Source organism: Pleurodeles waltl, chromosome 2_2, assembly GCF_031143425.1.
Source record: "Pleurodeles waltl isolate 20211129_DDA chromosome 2_2, aPleWal1.hap1.20221129, whole genome shotgun sequence".
Lineage (NCBI taxonomy): Eukaryota > Metazoa > Chordata > Amphibia > Caudata > Salamandridae > Pleurodeles > Pleurodeles waltl.
In genome coordinates, this window is record NC_090439.1 from 234,023,214 (window position 1) to 234,045,323 (window position 22,110).

Sequence of the window (22,110 nt, forward strand, 5' to 3'; positions counted from 1 at the left end):
GGACAATTCCCTAGGAATAGGGGAAGATTTCAAAGCCCCAAAACCCCTACAACCAAGCAGTGACTCACATGTCACTCATCCCCTCCACACAACACCAGTGGGGGGAAGAATAGGTCAATATTACCATGCATGGGAGGAAATAACTACAGACACTTGGGTCTTAGCAATTATCCAACATGGTTATTGCATAGAATTTCTACAAATCCCTCCAAACATACCACCAAAAACACAGAATTTATCCAAACAACATTCAGACCTTCTGGAGATAGAAGTTCAAGCATTATTGCAAAAAAACGCAATAGAACTAGTCCCAAACACACAAATAAACACAGGAGTTTATTCACTGTACTTCCTAATACCAAAAAGGGACGAAACACTGAGACCAATCCTAGACCTCAGAACACTAAACACCTACGTCAAATCAGAACACTTTCACATGGTCACGCTACAAGAAGTGTTACCATTGCTAAAGCAACAGGACTACATGACAACCTTAGATCTCAAAGACGCGTATTTCCACATACCAATACATCCGTCGCACAGGAAATACCTAAGGTTCGTATTCAAAGGAATACATTACCAATTCAAGGTATTACCCTTCGGTTTAACAACTGCACCAAGAGTCTTCACAAAATGCCTAGCAGTAGTGGCTGCACACATCAGAAGGCAGCAAATACACGTATTCCCATATCTAGACGACTGGCTCATCAAGACCGACTCACTGACAAAGTGCTCGCACCACACAGCTCAGGTCATGCAAACCCTCTACAAACTCGGTTTCACCATCAACTATGCAAAATCACACATTCTGCCGTCCAAGGTACAACAATACCTAGGAGCCACAATAGATACAACAAAGGGAATAGCCACTCCAAGTCCACAAAGGGTTCAAAATTTCCAAAAGATTATACAACGCATGTATCCAACACAAAAAATACAGGCGAGGATGATATTACAACTACTAGGCATGATGTCCTCATGCATAGCCATTGTCCCACACGCAAGGTTGCATATGCGGCCCTTACAACAGTGCCTAGCGTCGCAATGGTCTCAAGCACAGGGTCAGCTTCTAGATCTGGTGTTGATAGACCGCCTAACATACCTCTCGCTTCTATGGTGGAACAACGTAAATTTAAACAAAGGGCGGTCTTTCCAAGACCCAGTGCCACAATACGTGATAACAGATGCTTCCATGACAGGGTGGGGAGCACACCTCGATCACCACAGCATACAAGGCCAATGGGACGTACATCAAAGAAAGCTGCATATAAACCACCTCGAACTACTAGCAGTTTTCCAAGCATTAAAAGCATTTCAACCACTCATAACTCACAAATACATTCTTGTCAAAACAGACAACATGACAACAATGTATTATCTAAACAAACAGGGGGGGACACACTCGACACAGCTGTGCCTGCTGGCACAAAAAATATGGCAATGGGCAATTCACAACCACATTCGCCTAATAGCACAGTTTATTCCAGGGATCCAGAATCAACTTGCAGACAATCTCTCTCGAGATCACCAACAGGTCCACGAGTGGGAAATTCACCCCCAAATTCTAAACACTTACTTCAAACTTTGGGGAACACCTCAAATAGACTTATTTGCAACGAAGGAGAACACAAAATGCCAACACTTCGCATCCAGATACCCAGACAGGCAGTCTCAAGGCAATGCCCTATGGATGAACTGGTCAGGGATATTTGCGTACGCTTTTCCCCCTCTCCCTCTCCTTCCATATCTGGTAAACAAATTGAGTCAAAACAGACTCAAACTCATACTGATAGCACCAACCTGGGCAAGGCAACCATGGTACACAACACTGCTAGACCTATCAGTAGTACCCCACGTCAAGTTGCCCAACTGGCCACATCTGTTAACGCAACACAACCAACAGATCAGGCATCCCAACCCAGCATCGCTGAATCTAGCAATCTGGCTCCTGAAATCCTAGAATTCGGACACTTAAACCTCACACAAGAATGTATGGAAGTCATAAAGCAAGCCAGAAGACCATCCACTAGACACTGCTATGCAAGCAAATGGAAAAGATTTGTTTGCTTTTGCCATCATAATCAAATTCGACCATTACACGCATCTCCAAAAGATGTAGTGGGTTACTTACTACACTTACAAAAATCACACCTGGCCTTCTCTTCCATTAAGATACACCTAGCAGCAATATCTGCATACCTGGAGATTACCCATTCAACTTCACTATTTAGGATACCTGTCATTAAAGCATTTATGGAAGGCCTCAAAAGAATTATACCACCAAGGACACCACCCGTTCCTTCATGGAACCTCAACATCGTCTTAACAAGACTCATGGGTCCACCTTTTGAACCCATGCATTCTTGCGAAATACAATTCCTAACCTGGAACGTTGCATTTCTCATCGCCATCACATCTCTAAGAAGAGTAAGTGAGATTCAGGCGTTTACAATACAAGAACCTTTTATCCAACTACACAAAAATAAAGTAGTCCTAAGGACCAATCCTAAATTTTTGCCAAAGGTAATTTCACCGTTCCACCTAAATCAAACGGTAGAGCTACCAGTGTTCTTCCCACAGCCAGATTCCATAGCTGAAAGGGCACTACATACATTAGACATCAAAAGAGCACTGATGTACTACATCGACAGAACTAAAGACATCAGAAAAACTAAACAACTGTTTATTGCATTTCAAAAACCTCACGCAGGAAACCCAATATCGAAACAGGGTATAGCCAGGTGGATAGTTAAGTGCATCCAAATCTGCTACCTTAAAGCAAAAAGGCAACTGCCCATTACACCAAGGGCACACTCAACCAGAAAGAAAGGCGCTACCATGGCATTCCTAGGGAATATTCCAATGCACGAAATATGTAAGGCAGCCACATGGTCTACGCCTCACACATTTACCAAGCACTACTGTGTAGACGTGCTATCAGTACAACAAGCTACAGTAGGTCAATCCGTACTAAGAACCTTATTTCAGACTACTTCCACTCCTACAGGCTGAGCCACCGCTTTTGGGGAGATAACTGCTTACTAGTCTATGCACAACATGTGTATCTACAGCGACAGATGCCATCGAACTGAAAATGTCACTTACCCAGTGTACATCTGTTCGTGGCATCAGTCGCTGAAGATTCACATGTGCCCACCCACCTCCCCGGGAGCCTGTAGCCGTTTGGAAGTTAGCTTCAACTTTGTACATTTGTAAATATATTAAATCTTAGTTAGGTACATACTTATTCACTCCATTGCATGGGCACTATTTCTAAACAAACAACTCCTACCTCACCCTCTGCGGGGAAAACAATCGAAGATGGAGTCGACGCCCATGCGCAATGGAGACAAAGAGGAGGAGTCCCTCGGTCCCGTGACTCGAAAGACTTCTTCGAAGAAAAACAACTTGTAACACTCCGACCCAACACCAGATGGCGGGCTATGCACAACATGTGAATCTTCAGCGACTGATGCCACGAACAGATGTACACTGGGTAAGTGACATTTTCATTTCTCCAACAGCCCCTTAAAGCCTGAACACAATTGGTATGTCTAAATGGTGGATGCCAGTGGTCTGATACCTCCCCAGACAGTGAAGGCTCTCCTCCTAGTGTGGCTACAGAGGAAGGTGGGAAGGATGGCTGAGGTCCGGGACCTTATACTGCCCTCAGTGTCAGTCAAGACTAACATCTTTACATGTGCACACGTGTAATGTAATGCACCCTGCCTTAGGGCTGTAAGACTTTCTGTAGGGGTGACTTAATGTAATGCTTCTGCCGGGAGTCAGCCCCCACAGGACATGTCCTCATTTTTAATGAAGCCGCACAGATGTCCTGCTCAGGGCATGTGCCAAACCATGCACAAGGTCTCTTGTGCACAGGACAATTGCCTGCCACCAATACCCCGCTCCTTGGGACCCAGCTTTCCTCACTTAAACCCAACTCCGGAGACCCTGTTTGTACTGGTCCACACCGCCAAAGTCAACTCTACTGCATTTCCTACCACACTACTAGATAGGAAATCCAACATGCTGGATACCTTAGCAAGAGAATGTTCTCTTCTGCTAGCCTTGCAGTGCGGTCGGTGAATACTGTATGCCTTTTGGGCTGTTATACCCATATAACTTGGGATTCAGTTGTTGCAAGCGCTGCCCATAGTCTTGGAGGAGGCCAGAGCCCTGACCCAGGCTATTGCTGATGGTAGGGATGCAGCAAAGTTCGCTGCTGGCTGCATATGGCTGACTCAAGAGGCAGAGTGATGGTGTCGAAGCGGCACTCAGACACCTTGCCTGGCCGAGATCTTATTGCTTTTCATACCAGGTCCTGGTGTCCCCTATGGACATATCATTCGATGGCACCCACCTCTTTGGCAATAGGTCAGTTCTCAGTGTGGAGCACTTTAAGGACAGCAGGGGCCACTACCTGATTGCTAGGTCTCTCCATGGCCCCATGTTAACCCAATTCTGCCTTTTGCCCCTTGCGTGGATGCAGCCGTGGCTACCAGCTGCATCCTTTTCTGCCCAGCCACCAAGTAAAGCAGGCTCCCCATTCCTTTCATGGCCACAGACGCGGCACCCACAATCCTTGTGGGACACACAACTAGAGGTCTACTCAGTCCAACACACACACACAGCACACCACACCCCCCCTCAGGCGGCTGCTATCTCACCCTCTTTCTTTCACTCTCTTAACATCACTGGCAAACAGTTGGCTGCAGGATCCGACACCATCTGCCCCGCTGGTACAGTGGAATTCGAGGCACAAATGACACCCCATATGCTCTCCTTTGTGGTAGTGTGGGCAAGCAGTTAGGCATACCAGAGGGTAGTGCTAAGCGTGTATTGCGCACACAAAGGCAGTAAGCGAGAGACACTCAACAAAGAAATCTGACACCAATTTATAAAAAAGCACATATTTTTATATAAATTTTGATACCAAGATCATAAGAATTGGGTGAGTACTATTTGAGTTAAGAATTTGTACAGTTTTCAAAAGTTGACACTGCAATTTTTTTCGAGCGGTAATGTTATCCTTGGGGGGGGGGGGTGGGGGGGCATACTGCATTATGGGTACTTAGCAGCGACTTACAAGATCCATCTTCTGGAGTTAAGGTAAGCATGGGCTAGGGTCCAAGGCCCCACCAACAGGTCACCTCAGGGGGCACTGGGGCATCCGGGTGCAGATATGTGTTACGGCATCAGGTGTTCCATTCACTTCAATGGGAAACGGTCCAGTCGAGAAGTTCCTGCAAGCTCAGACTGAAAGGTCAGTTCAAGGGAAGCCATGGGGAGGTTTGACCTTGAGTTTCCCTGGCATTTGGGGACACCGTTGATCCACTTCTCCTCGGACTGTGGGGGTTGGTGCTGTAGTGTCTTTTGTCGTTGAGTCCGGTGCTGGGGTTACTCATGCTTTGAGTGAGGGGCTGAAGAAAGAGGCTGCAGGCGGCGACCGGAAGTGAAGGATGCTCCCGGCTTCAGAAGTAATTGTGGTTGCTATTCCCACTACTTTTTGGTGCCGAACAAGATGAAGAAATTAAAGATGCTCATGTTGGCTCAGGTTATGCCTATCATGGAGACATTCATATTCCTGTCCTGCCTGCCTGCCCACAGGCATAACCTGTGGTTCACGGTGGGCCACAAGCACTTTCAGTTCATTGTGCTCTATTTTGGCCTCACCACTGCCCCTGGTGTTCATCAATGTGATGACAATGGTTTCAGCACAATTGCGGTTGTCAGGGGTTCCAGCCTTCCCCCTACCTCAACACTGGCGACTGGAGTGGGTCGCCCCAGACAGTCGTCTCCCAGCTCCAGACTATGGCGGACTTCTTGCATTCGCTATTAACTTTCAATGTGGCGAAGTCCCACTTGACTGCCTCTTAGACTCTCAGTTTCATCTGAGCTGTTCTGAACACTGTGCAGTTTCAGGCTTATCCTCTCCAGTGCAAATGCAGAATATTCTGGCTATTATTCCGATGTTTCAGCCTCTACCCTGTATTTTTGTAAGACTGACATGGATGCTTCTGGTGGTTATAGCCTCCTGCATCCTGCTGGTAACATATGCCCCCCTGGCATATTCAGGTTGTGCAGTGGGACCTGAAGTTCTATTGAGTGCAGCATCAGGTGACTCTCTCCCACTTGGTATAGACCTCAGAGGTAACTGCAAAAGGTCTGCAGTGGTAGCTGATGATTGGCAATTGGGTCAGTGGCTGACCCCTCTCCTTTCTCCATCCAGAACTGATTGTAGTGACAAATCTGTCATGTCTAGATTAGGTCAGCCATCTGGGAGAGGTGAAGTTCAGAGAACCCTAATGCCAGGCGGAGTCTCACATCCACATCAACCTGTTGGAGCTGAGGGAAATCAGTTTGGCTTTTAAGGCCTTTCTTCCAAGAATGGCTTGTTCATGTGTTCACAGACAACACCACCGCCATGTGGTATTGCACCAGACAGGGCAGGCTGGGATTTTGCACCTTGTTTCAAGAGTCCCATCATCTCTGGACATGGCTGGAACGTCAGGACATTTTTTTGGGCGGTTCAGCATCTGGCAGACTCTGAATGCCAAAGCGGATGAACTAAGCTATTGATGCCTGGCAGGTCACAAATGGCGTCTCCATCCATCCATAAGTGGTGCAAAGTCTCGTCAGTGTTTGGAGAGAATCTTGTTCCGAGAGTGTGCAGTTTCTCCATTTCTGCACGCCGGAGTTTCCAAGGCGACTTGCTTGGAGACACTATTTATCTGAAATGAGCTCAGGCCTCCTGTACACTTTTCTGACAATACCACTTCTGCCCACGTTCACATGAAGATCAAGAATGACCAGCCCTAAGTCATTCTTGTGGCCTGAGCATGAGCATAGATCCTCTGGTGAGGCTGCCACTTCAGAAGGATCTTCTGTCACAGCAACAGGGGAGGGACCTGCACCCAATTCTGGGCCCTCTCTGCCCTCCTGCATTGAGATTGACTGTTGACAGTTTTTGGCCTCCCTATAGCAGACCAATGTTATTTTGGAACACAGGCTTCTCGCAACCAAGAGAGTAAACACCCGATATTGGGACAAATTTGTGGCTAGGTGTGCGACCAAAATTGTTGATCCACTTTCAGCACCTCTGTTCAAGGAGCTGTTATTTGTTCTTTGGTTAGCCCAGCTAGACATTGCTTTGGACACAGTTAAAGGGTTGTTTCAACCATATTGGCATTCTTTTGGTTGCTGACCCAGTCCTTCCTGTTTAACTCACCTCTTGTGACTCATTTTCTAAAAGGACTACAACACATGTTCTCTCCAAAACCCTCCATCATGCACCAATGGGAATTGAATATAGTTTTGATGTTCTTCATGCGCTTGCCAGTTTAGCCTGTGCACAACTGCCCTATGTAGGAATCTGGCTCTCTCTATTAAGTACACTGTGCAGAGTCCAGTGGATTCCCAGTTGGTACTGTAGAGGCAAACATAGATAGGACTAATGCTCTATTTGTGATAGTGAGGGCAGCAGTTAGTCTTATTAGAGGGTAGTGCTAAGCATTTGTTGTACTCACAGAGGCAATAATTGAGACACACACTCAGTATAAATCCGAGACCAATTTAGAAAAATAACATTTCTTTTTATATATGTTTCAAACCCAAGAACTTTGTAGACTTTTGAGCATAAATAATTTGCAGTTTCAAAAATAGTGCAATTTTCAGAGTTCTCCCAATGTTATTCTATTGAGGAAAACTAATGTTCAACAAATACAGAGTAAAAAAGTATTTACTAAGCGAGTCTCAGGGAGTTAAGGTAAATACCAGGCACTGATCAGAACCACACCAACAGGTCACACCGAGTGGCACTGGGGCAGCCAGGTGCAGTAAGGTGTCGGGTGACCAATGGTTTTGTGTGGGAGATTGACCCCATGACAAACAGACTGCAGGCTGTGGCTGGAAAGCCAGTGGGGGACAACTAGCAGGTAGGTAGAAGACTTTGTGTGCTCAGGGATGGAGGTGCACCTTTGGTCCTCTTCTCCTGTGCCCAGGGGTGACGGATGCAAGGGTGCTCTACTAGTGTTGGTCCAGGGGCACTCGCAGTCAGAGGGTCCAGTGAGTTGACGCTGCAGGCGTCGTGTGGGAGCCTGGCAGGGGTGGACTCATGGTGGGCTGCAACTCTCATGAGCCGGGGGACATCGTTGGCACCAATGGCCCACCTCAGCAGGGTCAGGCTCAGGTGCAGCAGTTGCTGTATGTGTGGGGTTTTTCTCTTATCACCAGGCTGAGGGATAGTGGGCCTGCATGCAGGGGCTGTAGGCGACATGGTTGAGTCCAGGAGGGGAGACACTCAGGTGTACTCGGGGTCAAGACAGCTGTGGAGCCCTGCTGGCACAGGCTTCTCACTGAGTCAGAGGTCACTGAGTCAGAGGTAACTTCAGGTGTCTGGTTTCCAGGCTGCAGAGTCCTTGATGGATACTTTGTTGCTGAGCAGTTTCGCTGCTCACAGCATTCTGAAACTTTTTAGAAGGCAGACAGGTTGCCTGGGTTTCTGCAGCTGCAGGACAAGTCTTTTTGTGCAGAGTCCGGTGAAGTTCTATTCACAAGGTGAAGAATCTGCAGTAAGAACTCTCTATCTGATAGAGAATTCTAGTTGCAGATTCCTTACCTTAGAATTTCCCCAAGCAATACCCTTACATGTCGGTAAGTGACATCGATTGTCTCCGCGGGAGTCGTTGGCGTCGTAGTCGCCGTGATGTCGGGAGTAGTACATAAACGGCGCCTTCGTACAGTGACGTTGTAGGAAGTTGGCTCTGTATATACTATCTCAAAGTAAGAGATAGTGTGCACAGAGTCCAAGGGTTCCCCTTAGAGGTAAGATAGTGGCAAAATTAGATAATTCTAATGTTCTAATTTGTGGTAGTGTGGTCGAGCAGTAGGTTTATCCGAGGGTAGGATTTGTTGTATACACACAGGCAATAAATGAGGGGGGTTTTGTAGAGCACTGGGGTGGGACACAAGTAAGCACACAAAACACACCCTCAGCAGCACAGGGTCGGCCGGGTGCAGTGTACAAAGCAGGCGTCGGGTTTTGTATTGGATTCAGTGAAGAGACGCGGTGGTCACTCTAGCTGTGCAGGTAGGGCGGGGGGGGGGGGGGGTCTTCTCGGGCCAGCCACTACATGGGCTAGCCACCACCTGGGCTAGGCAGAGGGTCGCCTGGTGGTCACTCCTGCACTGAGGTTCAGTTCCTTCTGGTCCTGGGGGCAGCGGGTGCAGAGTGTGGTCCCGGTGTCGGGATCCTTGTTACAGGCAGTCACAGTCATGGGGAGCCTCTGGATGCTCTCTGCAGGCGTCGCTGTGCAGGTCCAGGGGGGTCGTCTCCGGCTACTCAAGGGGTCGCAGTCGCCTGGGAGTCCTCCCTGTGGTGTTGGTTCTCTGGATCTCGAGCCGGGGGTGTCGGGTGCAGAGGGTGAAGTCTCACGCTTCCGGGGGGGGAAGAGTGAGGTCTTTGAAAGTTGCAGAAAAGTTGCAAGATTGTTGCTGTTTGTTGAGCAGAGCCGCTGCTCACTGAAGTTTCTTGGTCCTGTTGGATGCGTTGCTGGTTGCAGTTTTTCAAGTCAGGAGACAGGCCGGTAGGGCTGGGGCCAAAGCAGTTGGCGTCTTCAGTCGTCTCTGCAGGCTTGCAGGTCAGCAGTCCTTCTTCTTAGTTCAGGTTGCAGGAATCTGATTTCCTGGATTCAGGGTCGATTCTAAATACTCAATTTAGGGGGGTGTTTAGGTCTTTGGGGCAGTAGCCAATGGCTACTGTCCTTGAGGGTGGCTACAACCTCCATGTGCCTCCTCCCTGAGGGGAGGGGGGGCACATCCCTATCCCTGTTGGGGGAAATCCTCCAAAATCAAGATGGAGGATTTCTAAAGGCAGGTGTCACCTCAGCTCAGGACCCCTTAGGAGCTGTCCTGAGTGGTGGGTGACTCCTTGTTTTTCTCATTATCTCCCCTGGACTTGCAGCCAAAAGTGGGGGCTGTGTCCATGGGGCGGGCATTTCCACTAGCTGGAGTGCCCTGGGGCATTGTAACACGAAGCCTGAGCCTTTGAGTCTCACTGCTAGGTGTTACAGTTCCTCAGGGGGGAGGTGTGAAGCATCTCCACCAAGAGCAGGCTTTGTTTCTGGCCTCAGAGGGCAAAAAGGCCTTCACCCCATGGGGTCAGAAACTCGTCTCTCAGCAGCAGGCTGGCTCAGACCAGTCAGTCCTGCACTGAAGCATTGAGTAAAATACAGGGGGCATCTAAAAGATTCCCTCTGTGTGCATTTTTTTAATAAAACCAACACTGGCACCACTGTGGCTTTATTATTCTGAGAAGTTTGATACCAAACTTCCCAGTAGTCACTGTAGCTATTATGCAACTGTAGAGTTCGTTTTTGACAAACTCCCACCCCATATCCCTAATATGGCCACACTGTACTTACAATGTCTAAGAATGGACTTAGACACTGTAGGGGCATATTGCTCATGCAGCTATGCCCTCACCTGTGGTATAGTGCACTCTGCCTTAGGGCTGTAAGGCCTGCTAGAGGGCTGACTTACCCCTATGCCACAGGCAGTATTTTGTGTGCATGGCACCCTGAGGGGGATGCCATGTCGACTTTGCCTTTCCCTCCCCACCAACACACACAATCTGCAAAGGCAGTGTGCATGTGTTAGGTGAGGGGTCCCTAAGGGTGGCACAACACATGCTGCAGCCCTTAGAGACCTTCCCTGGTCACTGGGCCCTTGGTACCACTGGTATCTTTTACAAGGGACTTATCTGTGTGCCAGGGGTGTGCCAATTGTGGAAACAATGGTACATTTTTAGTGAAAGAACACTGGTGCTGGGGCCTGGTTATCAGAGTCCCAGCACACTTCTAAGTCAAGTCAGCATCAATATCAGGCAAAAAGTGGGGGGGTAACTGCAGCAGGGAGCCATTTTCCTACAGACGTCAGTTCTTCTCTTTCCGTGCCGCGCGCTGATCTGGAAAAGAGCTACCCTGGTCTCTTTTTGACAGACTTTAACCATTTTGTCGAGTTTTTGAGAGACTTTTTGGTGCGTCGACGATGTTCCCTAAGACTGGTTTCAAGCCATGCGAGGACTGTCACCGCACAATGTCGGTGATGGATCCTCATCGGGTTTGTCTGTGGTGTCTCGAGCACGACTCAAAGTTGTATCCCTGAAGCTGATGGCAGCTCGGCACTCAGCTCTGCGTACGTCCGTGTCTCTAGACCGTTCGCGGAGCCATCACCAAATGTCTTCTTCTAAATCTTTGGGTGCAGGTAAGAAGTCGTCGAAGAAGTCCCATCGCTCTCCGACTTCACCCTGTCGCTTGGTTGACACGACGTGGGAAGAGCGTCGACGCTCAGGGCCTCCATCCTCGGAGCCTGCGTCTGTGTTGGCTCCGCACTTCCCTGAGTTTGCCGGAGCGACCCCTGCCCAGCTTTAGGAGTTCTATGAGACCATGCGCCTCATCTTTGGGCGGACCAACCCTGATATTGCTCCTTCGGGCCCAAGGGGTTCGGTTGAGGGGCCTTCGGGTTCCGCGCTGGTGGCTTTGGCTCTGGCCACCATGGTCCCCTCTGGATCTGCTAGCGGATCCGCACCGGCGCCAGTTGCACCCTTAAAACCTTACGCAGTGCCGGGTCAATTGGCAACGCTCCCAACATCGTTAGTGCCCACTATCGACGTCGACCCGATCCTTATCCCAAACGACTGAGTCGGAGCAGCGTCAGCCATTGCCGCCTTTGTCTCTGATGCGGCCTATTCACCCTAGGTCGGATTGTGACCCTTTTTTCTATGGGTACGAATTCCGGGAGGGGTTGGAGGTGTCCCTGGACCCTTATGAATACCAGGATGACCCATCTTTGGACTGGGCTCAGGAATTGGGTGGCACCAGCGGTCTGGATACTTCTCCTGACGCTAACATGCTGTCTCCTCCTACCGTGGCTATGGCAGAGGGAGCTACTTATGGTATGGTGGTCAGTAGGGCAGCTGAGGTCCTTGGCCTTGAGGTTCCTACTGTAGTGGTCAGGTCTAATCTCCTGACGGAGGTGCTTCAGCCTGGGGCTTCCACTTCAGAACACCTATTGCCATTCAGTGAAGCCCTCACCGATGTCCTTTTAGGTACTTGATCCAAACCCAACACAGTGGCTCCTGTGAATAGGACTAACTCACACCGCCATCGGCTCACTCTGAACGACCCTAAATTCATGTCCCAACATCCCATGCATGAGAGTCTGGTCATTCAGGCTTCCTCTTCTTCAGGCGCATACACTTCCGCACCCCCGGACAGGGAATCAAAAAGGCTGGAACAGTTTGGTAAGAAGTTGTTTTCTTCCTCCAGTCTCATGGTGCGGTCTGTAAACACTGCATGCCTTTTGTGCCACTATAGCCACTCTTTGTGGATACGGTTGCTCAAGTCCTGCCGCAGATACCAGAGGAGGCCCGTGCTATTGTCTCCCAAGCGGTGAACGATGGCAAAATTCACAATCCGTTGTGGGCTGGAAACGACTGACTCTCTGGGCAGATGCCGTGCCTGGTTGCATAATACTGGTTTTTCTGGGGATGTCCAACAGTCACTCATGGACATGCCTTTTAATGGCTCCCGTCTCTTTGGAGACAAAGTGGACTCGGCCTTGTAGAGATTCAAGGATCCCCGGGCTATGGCTTGGTCTTGTTGGTCTTTCCTCTGCCCCTTGCTCCCCGCAGTACGCTCCTTTCATGGTCACGGAAGGGGCTCCCTGTCACCCCGCAGTACGCTCCTTTCATGGTCACGGAAGGGGCTCCCTGTCACGTCCTCCACCCAGCCACTGTGCCACCCATGCTGTCCTGCCTCTGCGTGGCCGGGGACGCGGAATCCCACGTGGGCGTGCAAAAGGGAATCGGGGGTCTGCCCAGTCCACCTCTGCCCCCACTGCAGCCTCCAAACCCTCTTAGTCCGTCCCCTCACTCCCATCCAGTTGGCGGCAGGATTCGCCATCACCTGCCCCACTGGGAATCCATCACTACGGACAGGTGGGATTTGCAGATCGTTCGAAAGGGCTACTCCCTCCCTCCCTTCCGAATCTGCTCCACCAGCCATGCCTCCACTCTTCAGTCACCTTCCAGAGGATCATTTGGCACTTCTCTGCCAGGAAGTCGCAGCTCTTTTGGCCAAGGGAGCTTTAGAAAAGGTCCCTGTGCCCGAAGTAGGTTGTGGTTGATATTCCCGCTACTTTCTGGTGCCGAAAAAGGACAAGGGCTTACATCCTATCCTAGATCTTCGGGACCTGAACTACTTCCTCAAGAAGGAGAAATTCAAAATGCTCACCCTGGCTCAGGTTCTGTCTGCCTTGGACCCAGGAGACTGGATGGTAGCGTAGGCCTTGCAGGATGCTTATTTCCACATCCCCATCCTGCCTACCCACAGACGTTATCTATGATCTGTGGTAGTTCACAAGCACTTTCAGTTTACCGTGCTCCCCTTAGGCCTTACCAGCGCCCCTCGGGTGTTCACAAAAGTGATTGCAGTGGTTGCAGGTCATCTGCGCAGGTTAGGGGTGTCAGTTTTCCTCTACCTCGACGACTGGCTGTTGAAGGCGGGCACGCCCCAGAAAATCGTCTCCCACCTTCGACCTATGGCGAACCTCCTGCACACGCCGGGGTCACACCTGACTCCCTCTCAGATGCTCCCTTTCATCTGAGCTATTCTGGACACCATGCAGTTTTGGGCATATCCTCCCAAAAAGCTAGTCCAAGACATTCAGGCTATGATTCCGATCTTTCAGCCTCTGTCTTGGTTTTAGGTGGGACATACACTGAGGCTGCTGGGCCTCATGGCCTCCTGCATCCTGCTGGTAACACATGCCAGATGGCATATGCGGGCTCTGCAGTGGGACTTTAAGTTCCAGTGATCGCAGCATCAGGGGAATCTCTCCGACATGGTCCAGATCTCAGAGGGGACTGCGAAAGACCTACAGTGGTGGCTTTCGAATCTGCATTGGGTCCACAACAGATCCCTCTCTCTTCCCCAACCAGATCTCTCTATAGTGACAGATGTGTCACTTCTGGGTTGGGGCGGCCACATGGGAGAGGCGGAGATCAGAGCCCTCTGGTCTCTGGCAGAGTCTGGGCTCATAACAATCTTCTGGAGCTCTGGGCGATCAGATTTGCGTTGAAAGCATTTCTTCCCTCTCTTAAAGGCAAAGTAGTGCAGGTGTTCATGGACAATACTACCGCCATGTGGTACTGCAACAAACAGGGCAGAGAAGGGTCCTGGACCCTTTGTCAGGAGGCACTACGCCTCTGGACATGGCTGGAATAGCAGGGCATTACCCTGATGGTTCAACATCTGGTGGGTTCCCTCAGTGCCAGAGCAGACAAGCTCAGCCGTCGATGCACAGCCAATCATGAATGGCGTCTCCATCCGGAGGTGGCACAAGGTCTCTTTCAGCAGTGGGGGAGAGCCTTGGTTAGATCTGTTCACCTCCGCAGTGAACGTGCAATGTCTGCTGTTTTGTGCGTTGGAGTTTCCAAGGAGGCACTTGCTCTGAGACGCTTTTCGTCTCGAGTGGAACACCGGCCTTTTTTATGCCTTTCCGCCTATACCACTTCTGCCCAGAGTTCTCAAGAAGATCGGGAACGACCGGACCCAAGTCATCTTGGTGGCTCCGGACTGGGCACGGTGAGTCTGATATCCAGAGCTATTGAGCATGTCCATCGATCCTCCACTCAGACTGCCTCTTCGGGCGGATCTTCTGTCGCAGCAACAGGGGACGGTTCTTCACCCAAACCTGTCCAACCTCCACCTTTATGCGTGGAGATTGAGTGGCAACAGTTGACGACTTTGGATCTTCCACCCAAAGTCTGCGATGTTATCTTGGCAGCCAGGCGTCCCTCAACCAAAACAGTATACGCCTGTCATTGGAATAAATTTGTGGCATGGTGCACCAACAAATCTGTTGATCCCCTCTCTGCCCCTCCATCCGAGGTTTTTCTGTTCATTCTTTCCTTAGCCCAGCAGGGCTCTGCTTTGGGCACTCTTAAAGGGGATTTATCTGCCATTTCGTCTTTCCTTAGGTTGCCTGATCAGCCCTCACTTTTTAAATCTCCTATTGTGAGTAGATTCCTAAAAGGCCTCACCCATTTATTTCCTCCCACTCCATTTATCATGCCTCAGTGGGGCCTCAATCTTGTCCTTACTTATTTAATGTGTACACCCTTTGAGCCTATGCACAACTGTCCCTGGCGGCTCCTCACCTTCAAAACTGTCTTTCTTGTTGCCATCACCTCAGCAGGATGAGTGAGCTTCCAGCCCTTTCATCTAAACCTCCATACTTGTCTGTGCACCCTGACAAAGTGGTGTTGCGTACTAAGGCTCCCTTCCTTCCAAAGGTGGTTATGCCTTTTCATGTAGGCCATTCCAACACCCTGCCTACTTTTTACGCACCCCCACTTCCTTCTCATGAGGAGGAGAGGCTCCACCGTCGGGACCCAAAAAGGGCATTGGCATTCTATCTTAATTGTACTAAAGATTTCCGGGTGGACGATCAACTCTTTGTTGGGTATGTGGGTGCGAAAAAAGGGAAGGTGATGCAAAAGCGTACCATCTCTCGATGGGTGCTTCATTACACCAAAATGTGTTACGCTTTGGCCAAGAAGCAACCCTCTGAGGGCTTGCGTGCTCATTCCACCAGAGCAACTGCTGCTTCCACTGCGTTAGCACACAGAGTTCCTGTCCTGGATATCTGCTAAGCGGCTACGTGGGTGTCCATGCACACGTTTGCTAAAGACTACTCCCTGGACAGTCAGTTCTATTGGTACGGCTACTCTGGTCGTTTGGTCCTGCAGGACTTCCTAGTATGATCTTAGTTCGCAGCCCACCACCGAGGATGGCATTGCTTGGGTATCTATTCTAAGGTAAGGAATCTGCAACTAGAAGTCTCCATCAGATGTACAAGTTACTTAACTTCGGTAACAAAATATCTGGTAGAGACATATTCTAGTTGCAGATTCCTTACCTCGCACCCATCCTCCCTGCTTGCGAACTGATTTCTAGGGACAGGGATTCCCCTTTCAGGTCCTTAGCTCTGGCGCACCAATCTCAGTGTTCTTAGCGGCTCTGCCCTTTGGCGTGGAAAATCCTTAAAAGAAACTGATGTCACTGCGTGAAGGCGGCATCTATATACTACTCCTGACGTCATCGCGGTGACTACGACGCCCGCGGAGTCGACCGACACCACCTACCGACTCGCAAGGGTATTGCTTGAAGAAGAATCTCAGGATCCAGTCTGACGCCTGGGGGAAATTCTAAGGTAAGGAATCTGCAACTAGAATATGTCTCTACCAGGTATTTAGTTACCAATGGTAAGTAACTTGTACATTAGAAGGGTCAATAATGCCTTTTCAGGTAGAGACTAACTGCTGATTCCTAGCTGACCCACCCTCCTCACCATTCTGTGAAATGGGCTCACATAGTCCAATAAAAAGATTGCAATCTGAACATCTGCACGCTGCCATTTTCTGATTTCAGCACCTCCACGTCCGTCAGCGCGGACGGAGATCAGAAAATAACCAATGTCAACAGGTGAAGATTACACAGATATAGTGCCCTCAACATCATGTCTGAGGTGTGACGAACTTCATACAGGACCACACAACGCACTGACTCACACGCAAGGGAATTAGTACAAACGGTTCCTGATCCTGACAGATCCTTGGGGAAATTCTCAGGTGAGGAATCTACATTTAGAGTCTTTACCAGAAAAAGGTGTTAGAGTTTCTAAAGTGTCTCTCTTTCGGAGATATCAGCTCTGCCTAGAGTGGAATTCTGGACTCTCTGTACATGTTCCCACTGATACCTCTAATGCCCCACTTAGTCTCAGAAGATCAGGAACGACCAGGTTCAGGTCATCCTAATGACATCGGTTTAAGAAAGTGTGGTATCTGGAACTCCTGAGTATGAGCATTTGTTCTCTGATAAGACTGCTGCTTCGGGAGGATCTTCTGTTGCAGGTTCATAGCATGGTCCCACATTCTGGCCTCGGCAGTGTCCTCCTTCATGCTTGGAGATTGAGCAGCAGCAGTTGACTGCTTTTGACATAACTCCAGAGGTTAATGTCCTCTTGGCAGCTAAAATCAGTATATGCCTGCCGATGGGATAAATTTGTGAGTTAGTGTACTGACCACCTAGTTGACCTACTTCATGCCACGCTGTCTGAAGTGATGGTGTTTAAGGTTATCTTCAACCCTGCAAGGCCTTGCTTTTTTTGCGGCTGTCAGATCAACCTTTTTTGTTTGTCACCTGTTTTGATGCATTTCCTTAAAGGTTTCCAACATGTTTCCACCTTCTCTGTTCATTTTGCCCCAGTGGGACTTGAATTTGGTCCTTACGTCCCTCATATGCACTCCTTATAAACTGCTAGATAGCTATCCTCTGTGGTTTCAGATCCTCAAGACAGCCTTTCTTGCCACCATAACATCAGCGCAGTACGTGAGGGAGCAACAAGCCCTCTCCAAAACATGATGTTTTACCCAGACAAACTGATCCTGAGAACACTTCTGAAAGTGGTGACCTCCATTTCATGTCGGGAAAAATATTATTCTGCTAACATTCTTTAATTCACCTCACCCTTCTAAGACGAAGGGGAGACTCCATCAGTTGGATCCTAGAAGAACTTTTATCTTTTACATCTATTGTATCACCGAAAAGCATGTGGACAATGAGCTCTTTGTAGTATTAGGAGGAAAGACGGACAAGACTGCCTCCAGGTAGATCGTACTCTGCATGACATCAGCTAGTCACTGGCCAAGAACCCAGAGGTTTTGCAGGCTCATTCCACCAGAGCCAAGGCCGCTACCACTTTGTTTGTGTGCAAACTGCCTGTTCTGGACATTTTCCAGAGTATGTGGGCATGGCTCCACACGTTCACAAACAGTATTGTATGGGCATCATGGTCCGACAAGAGAGGCACTTTGCCCGCTCAGTCATGTGGGACTTTTTGGTTTGAGCCATTTCACAGACCCACCACCTTGGAAGTACTGCTTTGGTAGCTTTTCAAAAGGTACATAATCTGCAGTTAGAAGTATCTGTCAGAAAAACTAGTTCACTTACCTTTGGCAAAGCTCTTTCTGGTAGATGTTGTGTCTTGCTGCAGTTTCGTGCCCACCCTCCCGATTCTGTGAACTGCACTCAACTGCAGCCTTTCCACCTATAATGGTTCTAAGGGTAGGCATTTGCACACTGTTTCACACAAATTATTGTTGGATTCTGCATCTGGGAGCACATACGGCCTAAAAAAACTGAACAACGTTAGTGCAAAACCACAGAACGCCAACTGGCTCGCTGGAGTACTACTAAATGTTTCCTGGAATGATGCCTGAGCAGAATTCACAATGTGAGGAATCTGCAGGTAGAGTACCTACCAGAAAGATAAGTAACTTGCTCTGTACATCTAGTATTAAGATTTTTTGTCTATTCTTCATCCCTGATGAAGGATCCTTTCTCTTGTTTATTTTGATACCTTAAGATTTGGATTCTGTATCGATGCCCTAAGTAAATATTTCACATCTCCAAATCTGTGATGCTGCTACCAGGTGCTTTGTACATTTTGTTTGGGTACTAAGAAACTTTCTGTTTGGTATTTTCTCTTACTTTTATCCTTTATAATTAACTTACTGCTTTTAATACGGGCCTGGGATGCTTGGAAGGATTCCATGCTTCTGTTAGAAAAATAACAGTAGTTTGGCAGTTTATGGCCATTAGTCATCCCAGCGTTTGGGCAAAGAGGAGCTATAGTATTTCCAAGGCCCATGGAAGAGGAAGCTGAGGCAGTGGTCCTTGTAGGATTCCTTATGATATTATTAGGGCATCTTCTCTTAATAAGGGTAGGGGTGTTCTAAGACCGTTTTGCCAAATGGACATAAGCAGGTTAAAGTGTTGATGTGGGGATAAATATACAGCAGAAGAACTAATTTTACAGAGACATATAATCCTGTTTTGAGCTTTGCATCTTGAGCCATAAAATCTTTGAAATTTGAATCTTGCTTTATCAGCAGTATGTTGAGATTTTGCTATTTTAAATTCCAACTTGTAGAAACTTTGTTTTATTTATCTAGAAGCCATTGGGTGAGCACTGAAGCATTTTTACCAGACTACAGGCTTCCTCCTGGCTCTCTTTGTTTTAATTTATTTCCAAGATTTGTATTTCAGACTAAAGTACAATTCAAACATCTATGCAAGATAGCACTGCAGTCATACAGGAATGAAAGCTGTTTTAACATACTAACCATTTATTTGTTCTTTTTCTAGCAAGGAGCTCTGGCCCATTATGGATAAGTGGGTGAAATACAAAAAGGGGTGTCTCAATGTGACATTTATTTCTGATATTACTGTTGCAGCAGTGCTCCGGTTAATTGGTGAGCATTTTCTGTTTATTTTCTATAATTTTGCTATTAACACTGCACTCTCCTCATTCTTAGACTTGTTACAAAGCGACAAGTAGCGTGCGAGTGTCCTAGATCCTCAGCTGTAACACTTGATGTGGGTGCTATTTTAATGAGACACTAACAGGAAAGTAGTATTAATCTTTTCCACAGTTGGATCATTTGTAATGTATTTACTTTATAAAAAATGCACACATTATGACATTTTTATACTGGGTAATCATTGATTTGATGTAGCTTGCACACAAGGATTGCATGTATGTATAATGAGAGTTACATAATATAATCCTAAAATATCCATTTGTTCTTATCTGCGGAAAACATGTATTCTCCAACATAGATTCATCAGCTTCAATTGTTTTCTGTCATGGGTCTGAGACTCCCACGATGACTATACATTAGGAGTCAAGACTGATTTACATAAAAACACATCAAACATCATTTTCCTTTTAGTAACCCACTCACTTCACTAGAAAAGAGAAAAGTTCAAGCTAGGAGATGAGAGCACATTCACACCAATTCTGAGAAAGCCTCAAGGGAGAGTCCTATACCCACCAGGTACATTTACAACAGCAGTCTCACTGTGGTTAGCAATTTACTGCAAAAACAAAGGGAGCTCTTTTGAAGCAGAGTCAAGCGTAAGAAGGCACTGCCAAAGAGGCAACCAGCTATTTTTCATTTTATTATTCTGGCGGACCTTGCATGGTTTAATTTTCAGGGGAACGGTGTAATGAGTCTTGCGACAAGTGCTCTGCAAATGTTTTATTTGCTGCTCACCAATACTGTGATAAAACCTGTTAGGTGTTAGAAATGCTCCCCAGAGTGGTACTTAATTTGACATTGGTGGCTACTGCGTCCAAGTCACGGCACTGCTCTAGTGGTTGGTTGTAGTAGACCTGGACTCTAATATAATTATAATAGAGTCCAGGCCTTTTAACTTGTTTCCATGTTGGGAAACTGACTCTCCCCTTAAATCCTTGTAATATCACATGACTGCTTCTGACGTTCCCTAATTATATGTGAAGTATTCATCAAAGTGCTGAATATGTGAACTATTTCGTATTTTTGGTATCCATGAGTCAGAGGCCCCAGTGAATGCATGCAGTCTGTATGGACTGCACTGTTACTCTTATTCCCCAACCTTGTAGAGTTCATTGTGAAGCCAAGTACATCTATTTCAGTTAAGATTTAAATCTACTGAATGAATCTAGAAGAAATTTTAAGAATATGGGGGTGTTATACGATAGGGTTGGTGCCTTTTCGTGCAGTACCCTCACATTTTTCCCCTTGGGCCCAGTCAGTTATTTACTTAACCTTCAGTCCAGCCCTTTGGTAGCTATGGCACAGAGCATCAAGGTTTAGCAAAGGAACGATGTATAAATCATTTAACAGCACGAAACAATGGAATAAAAAAAGTCACCAAACTAGAAAGAGACACAACAATAATTTATCAAACTTAACATATTGTTATGAATTTTTAATCAGATACATTTTTAAAGCATTTAAAAACGTTGACATCAAGGGCAAACAAGCATTGGCAAGTCAAAACTTTGTAAGCTTTGTAAGAGTTTGTGACACTGAGTTAAAGGTCTAGAAGTCTCAGAATAAAACTTTGGACAGTTGCCTAGCCCCCACAGCGTCTTTGAAGTGAGTTCCAAACTTTAGAAGACAACTGCCAGTGACTTATGTGGAGTGGTCCTGATGCTGAGGGATGCAGGCTTAAGGATGCTCAGTGGATACTCCAGTTGCTGTGCCGTCCACAGGGGTGACATCCGGTTGATTCTCCAGTCCACAGGTAGTGGGGGCGACTGGCCACAGATCTCGGGGTCCTATGATGTCCTCTACGAAGGGGTCAAAGAGCTATTGATGCAGACCTTTCATTCTTGCAACACAGCGGCCATCGTGCAAACCTTTGGTGGAGGCTAGTGTCCTTTGGGGTGAGCAGATCGAGTCCCAGCTAACACCCACGGGCTAGGCCCTCTCAGATGCAACTTCTGGCTATTCCCCAATTGTCCATCGAAGTGCTGGCATCCGGTAGTGGCAAAACAGCTGCGATAGCTACCATAAATGAGGTTTGGGCTCTTCCAGCTTTAATCTCTTCAGTGACGTTCTGGGGGCGGCAGCTAACTGACCCTTGGAGTGTCTGCTTCAGATTGGGGCCAGCAACCAACTTTTCCTACAGCTAAGCACCAGAACATTGTCCAAACTCCGCAAGCCCAAAGTACAGCAGGTGCAGTTCCTCCAACATCACAACCTCTCTTTGTGTGCTTCCAACGGGTGCAAAGCGATCTACTTCTCTTCCTTGGTCGGAATCCATCAAGTACTAAAGCCTCTGGTGCCAGGGTGCCCATTATATCTCAGTAAAGTGACTTGAGGGGACAACGCCGGTCACTAGCCAATGGGCTAGTAGGTCCCCTCTTGTCTCATGCCACAGTTCCTGTGATGTATGGCATCTGGCTAACCCAGAGTGCAGCTTGCACGCTACAACCAACATGGCTGAAGTCTTCCTTGAGTGTGAGGACTTTGGTAGCCAAGTCCGGGTGGTGTGGCGACCATGGGCTGCATGCCCATGGAAAACTGGTTCTGAAACTGGTTTTCACTTCCTTGGTTGTGGCTCTACCCTGTCTAGGAGAAACAAAAGGCCTCCTGCATGGGAGTTTTGTCACAGCGGCCCTTCAAATGTGGCATCACTCTTTAATGCC

At 48.0% G+C, this 22,110-nt stretch overlaps 1 protein-coding gene across 1 annotated transcript in view; it reads left to right on the forward strand.

Annotated features, from left to right (window-relative positions):
• ICE1 (interactor of little elongation complex ELL subunit 1) overlaps nucleotides 1-22,110 on the forward strand; it is a 372,154-nt gene that overhangs the window by 245,603 nt on the left and 104,441 nt on the right. The window contains exon 17 of the mRNA XM_069219700.1: nucleotides 19,275-19,381. Within this exon, the coding sequence (XP_069075801.1) occupies nucleotides 19,275-19,381 (107 nt within the window). The remainder of the gene's footprint in view (nucleotides 1-19,274; nucleotides 19,382-22,110) is intronic.